This window comes from Alligator sinensis, unplaced genomic scaffold, assembly GCF_000455745.1.
Source record: "Alligator sinensis unplaced genomic scaffold, ASM45574v1 scaffold610_1, whole genome shotgun sequence".
NCBI classification, from domain to species: domain Eukaryota; kingdom Metazoa; phylum Chordata; order Crocodylia; family Alligatoridae; genus Alligator; species Alligator sinensis.
The window spans coordinates 430,197-435,819 of record NW_005842348.1 but is presented as its reverse complement, the minus strand read 5'-3'; the positions used below and the strand labels follow the sequence as shown (position 1 = coordinate 435,819).

General features: G+C 48.6%; 1 protein-coding gene across 1 annotated transcript in view; it reads left to right on the top strand.

The window, feature by feature from the left end:
• Positions 1 to 5,623, top strand: part of DNAH1 (dynein axonemal heavy chain 1) — a 176,203-nt gene that overhangs the window by 153,715 nt on the left and 16,865 nt on the right. The window contains exons 70-73 of the mRNA XM_006028963.3: positions 433 to 591; positions 1,308 to 1,439; positions 2,302 to 2,472; positions 3,566 to 3,745. Of these exons, the coding sequence (XP_006029025.1) occupies positions 433 to 591; positions 1,308 to 1,439; positions 2,302 to 2,472; positions 3,566 to 3,745 (642 nt within the window). The remainder of the gene's footprint in view (positions 1 to 432; positions 592 to 1,307; positions 1,440 to 2,301; positions 2,473 to 3,565; positions 3,746 to 5,623) is intronic.

Here is a 5,623-nt window from a genome sequence, read left to right as displayed (position 1 = left end):
GAGGTTGAATGGTCACAAACTACTTCAAGATCGTTTCAGGCTGGACATAAGGAAGAACTTCTTTACTGTCCGAGCCCCCAAGGTCTGGAACAGCCTGCCACCGGAGGTGGTTCAAGCGCCTTCATTGAACACCTTCAAGATGAAACTGGATGCTTATCTTGCTGGGATCCTATGACCCCAGCTGACTTCCTGTCCCTCAGGCAGGGGGCTGGACTCGATGATCTTCCGAGGTCCCTTCCAGCCCTGATGTCTATGAAATCTATGAAATCAATCCAGTTGTCAGGCTGACTGATTACCAAGGGCAGACAGGGGAGTGGGCATAAGGGTAGAGTCTGTGCATTGGCTCTGAAGGAATGGCTCCTGCATTTACCCACCCTGCCCTGTGTCAATTGTTAGTTTTTACTCTAAGTGAAAATCCATCTTCTCTTCCAGACCACAGATCTCTCTGCGGTATTCAAGGAGTCCACTTCTACCACGCCCCTGATATTCGTCCTCTCTCCTGGGACAGACCCTGCTGCTGATCTTTACAAATTTGCTGAAGAAATGAAGTTCTCCAAGAAGCTCGCTGCCATTTCTTTGGGCCAGGGTCAGGTAAGCCAGCGGCACTGCTGTGCACATTCTTTGTGAGAAATAGCCATCCCCGTTCACCAGGGTTTACCCCCAGAACTCCAGGAAGTCTTAAGCCCTCCCCACTCCCAATGGAAATGCCCCTTAGGGCCCTAGTTTACCACTCTGTCTCATTTGTTGCTAAGTGAGAAATGAATTCAGCGCTTCTGTCTTCACACACTCACCAGTGGGTCCCTCCTTCATCTTCAAAATGCCTTTAGTTATAAGTCAGTAGTTTCTTTCTGAGATTCTCTTTGTGGAACAGACTTAAAATCTGCACGTAGCGAAACATGAAAAGCAAAACTAATTTCTAAAGGGCAGGCACAGAATTTTACCCAACCTCTGCCCTTTGTTCATTGATAAGGTTCAGCTAGGCTCATGTTTGGGAATATGGAAAGCTGATCATGTGCCCTCAGTTAAGCAAAGCTAAGGATATGCAGTGGTGAGTGGGTTTCTGGTTCATGGATGTTAAGGATCCCCCAGAAAATTTGGAACTGGTACAGCTCCAGCTTTGGAGCCTAGCCCTTTAATTCAAGCTGCAGAGCCTTCTACTTATAGCTCTACAGGTCTGCAGTTCAGTTCTCTGTGCTGGACCAGATGGCAGCTGTCAGGTTGGTACATTCCAACAGGTTTAAGTTGTGCTGCATCCAGTTGCCCTGGTAAACTGGTGCTGCTGAGGCTGATCTTGTTTCTTTTTGCAGGGTCCCAGAGCAGAAACCATGATGCGAAGTGCAATGGAACGTGGGAAATGGGTCTTCTTCCAGAACTGCCACCTGGCCCCAAGCTGGATGCCGGCACTAGAGAGACTCATTGAGAACATCAATCCTGACAAGGTTACACTCTTGAATGCAGGGGCATTCATCTGAATCACAGCTAAGGCTTATTGCCCATTGCTTTAACCATCATCCTGTGCTTTGAAGGAGAGGAAGACTCCTGCGAACAGAAAGGAGACTAACCTGAGCCCCACTTCCCAAAACCATTTAGCACAACTATGGCTAGTTGCCTATTTAGTAGGCCACAGCTGCTCCCTAATCCCACAATGCACTGCTGCTCTGTGTGATTAGGGAGCAGTTCGACCCCATAGTGAAGACTTAACATTTATATCTCAACTTACTAATATCAATTGCTATCACTGCCTCCTCCCCATGTGCGAGTCTGTTATCAGTCACCACCTCACTCTTACCTGCAGACACAGCATTGCATTGGTGCCTCCCCTTCCATTTGCCTGCTGGTGAGAGACATCATCTTATCACTTGCTCAGGCTTCCAGCAGGGGGAAGGAACATGGCTTTTGTGTTACACCAAATCTGTTTGGCAAAGGCAGTGACTGCCACTGTCCTGGGGGAGGAATGTGGCCCAGGCATTTTTGCCATAGAACTCTTCCCTCTTGTTGGAAGAACCTGACAGACAGCTCCATAGTTGGGCTAGAGAATTCTCAGTGATCATTTCCAGTTGAAAAGCCTGTTGCAGGGTTGGAGAGATGAACAGGGTACCTCTGTTGAAAGAAATCCCTGTGGTTCTGAGGATAGGTGATGTCAGGAGGAGGAGGGTCTTCTGGGGAGGTTGGGGGTCATCTGTGATGGAAGATTATTGGCCAGTCATGAGGGAGGACAATCTCCACAGTTAGGAGGACTTCCCCAAAATTCCTGTATCTTTACTTAACCCTTAAAGCACCTGCCACCTTTTAATTGTCTAGGTGCACCGAGACTTTCGCCTCTGGCTCACTAGTTTACCTAGTAACCAGTTCCCAGTGTCCATCCTCCAGAATGGCTCCAAGATGACCATTGAGCCCCCACGAGGGGTCAAGGCAAATTTGTTGAAGTCGTACACTAATCTGAGTGATGACTTCTTGAATTCCTGCTCCAAGGTAAGAGCCATGTCCTGTCTTCCACTTCTCCACCATGGCCAGCTTGCCACATTCATCATGAATCATAGCAAGTTTCTCTGCTAACAGTTTTGTAGAGCATCCCTGGTTGAGTTTTCCTTTCCAGCTTTCTGCTCCTCTGTATATCATCTAAACAACAACAAATTCCTTCTCATGCTAGAAAGCCAACATTGTCTTTGTGAGCAGCCTATTTGATGTGAGAGTTCACATGTGAAAATAGTGTGCCCCACATTTTTTAAAGAGCATTACCTAAATTAGATGTTTACTTCACAAGAACTGTCACTTACTGGGTCAGACCATGGGCACTTTGAGAGCTGCTCTAATTAAAGCACCGCCGCACCTTCATGTCCCCATGCTTAAAAATGGTAGTGGGGGAACTTGACCTAATGCTTGTTTGACAAGCTTTATTTCAAGAAACTCCACTGCCATTTTTAAGCATGGGAACACTGATACACGAGATGCAGGCGGCTGTTGGAGCGCAGCAATTGCCACACTTCAGAAGACTCAGTTAATCAAGTCTGCTCTGACACACTCATGTATAGGAGTCCCATGGGTCCATCTTGCCCAGTATCCTGTGTCCCACAGTGGCAAAGAGTGGATGCTGAATGAGAGAGTGAACAGGGTATGACCAAGGGTTTTTCCACTGTTCCTTTCTTGTTTACAATCTCCACGTTTAAGGATTAGTAAGTTCTGATTCAGAGACTGTACCCCTAACTCGCATGCTCAATAGCTACTGATGCCCCTTTCCTCCAAGAATTTGTCCAGTTCCTTTTTGATTTTGGTTAAACTGTCAGCTGCCACAACATCTTGTAGAAATGAGTTCCATTCTTCCATCCTAGGCATCCAAGTGTGAAAAGTTTGGACCATAACTATCCCCCATGGAGTAGCCTGAGCCTATGTTCTGCACCATCAGGCTCCTATCAGCTTCAGTAAATGGGTAGATTTGATCACTTAAGTACCTAGCTTGTCCATCTGCCATCATGCCTAAGAGAAAGTACATTGCCTCCAAAGTTGTCTCCTTATAAGCCAATCCCATATCAACTAACACTCCTTTCCTTGCTCCTATGCCCCGCAGGTCACAGAGTTTAAAGTCTTATTACTTTCACTTTGCTTGTTCCATGGCAACGTGTTGGAGCGTAGGAAATTTGGACCCCTGGGGTTCAATATTCCGTATGAGTTCACGGACGGAGATCTCCGCATCTGCATCAGCCAATTAAAGATGTTCTTGAATGAGTACACGGACATTCCATACAAGGTAGGGACAGTTTGCTGGGCTGCCTTGCCTTAGAGCGGGCCATGGAGGGGGTCCTAGCGCATGTAGCAAGAGCTAAATCGTATTTCCCCTTTATGCATCAAAATTTCACATATGCAGTGGTTGACACTTGTGCACAGTTTGCTGTTTAGCTAGGTAAATGCAAGTTCCTGCCAAACTCTAGGACATACTCACTAGGCCTGTCTCTGGCCAATAGGATTGTTCAGGTGTGTGTACAAGTCTGGGTAAGCCCCATATGTTTAGTCACAGAAGAACCACAACTAGCAGAAGTTAGAGACCGGGCAGTTTCCTAACAGCCAGGCAGTGGGAGACTCACCAAAAGGGTCTTGAACCTGATTCCTGCTTTCCAACACAGTGCTGTAACCACCAGGCCATGGGCTAGGCATGACACCCACCTGGTCTCCCACTTATACATACACCCAGGAAGCCATGCAACCAGCGTTCACCCTGCAATATGGTGATGGGTACACGCCGCACCCCTAGGCAACCTTCCCCTGGTACCTGAGAGCCCTCCACCCAGACAGAACCTATGGTCCCAGTCTCCATGCAGATGGAACCCTTCACTCTAGGCTGCAAGGGCTGCAAAGCACGTCTGCTGGATGCTGGGATTAGGGGCATGAGCGCTCCCACTTGTGGGATGTGCTCGCTGCTGGAGACTGGAGGACTGGGTGAGGGAGCTACAGGAGGAGGTGGACAGGTTATGGATCATTAGGGAACACGAGACAGAGATTGATGCTTACTGCCAGGCCCTGTGCCTGAAGAAGGAAGCCATGGAGACTGGACAGAAGAGTGCACCTGAACAAGGTGCCCCAACTGAGAGCAGGTGGACATTGGTGACATCAGGACTGAAGCCACAACGTGCATCAGTTTTCCCACCAATAACCCTGCACAACAGCTATGAAGCCCTCACACCATCGACAGATAGATGATGCATCTGTGCGGGGTCAGCCAACTCCAGCAAGGTAACAGCGTAGGATGATAGTCCTAGGAGATTCCCTGCTGCGGAGCACAGAAGGAGCCATTTGTTGTCCAGACCCCCTTGCTCGAGAGGTCTGCTGCCTTCCAGGAGCCAAGATCAGAGATGTTATGGCAAGGATCCCTAAACTGGTCTGCCCTACTGACCACTACCCCATGCTTCTTTTCCATGTGCACACCAATGACATGGTAAGAAGTAGCCCTGGGAGGATAATGAGAGACTACAAGACCATGGGGGTGAAGCTCAAGGACATAGGAGCACAAGTGGTCTTCTCAATCCTCCCAGTCAGAGGCTGTGGCCATCGGAGGGAGGAGTGCATCGAGGAGGTCAACCGAAGGCTTTGGAGATGGTGTCACCATGTGGGCTTTGGATACCTCAACCTTAGGACGGTTTAACTACAGCAGTCTACATGCAAGGGATGATCTTCATCTCACAGGCAGAGGGATGAAGCTCTTTGTTACACGAGTGGCTGACTTGTTGAGGAGGGCTTTGAACTAGGCATGTCTTGGGGCTGGGGAGAAGGTTTCACTGCTGTGCATGAATCCTCTAGCCACAATGACACACGAGAGGGCATTCAAGTAATGGACATCCAGAAAACTACTGACATCTTGAGACACTGGCAGCATGACAGAAAAGCTGAGGCGGCTAGGGGAGAGCTCAGGTGTCTTTATGGGAATGCCAGAAGCATGGGAAATAAACAGGAGGAACTGGCACTCCTTCTGGTGGTTGAGGAATTCGATCTGATTGGGTTGACAGAGACCTGGTGGTATGACACACACGATTGGACAGTAAATATTGAGGGCTATAGGCTTTATAAGAAGGATTGGGTTGGGAAGAAGGGAGGAGGTGTGACCTTCTATGTGAAAGAGCGGTACCCCTCCCTG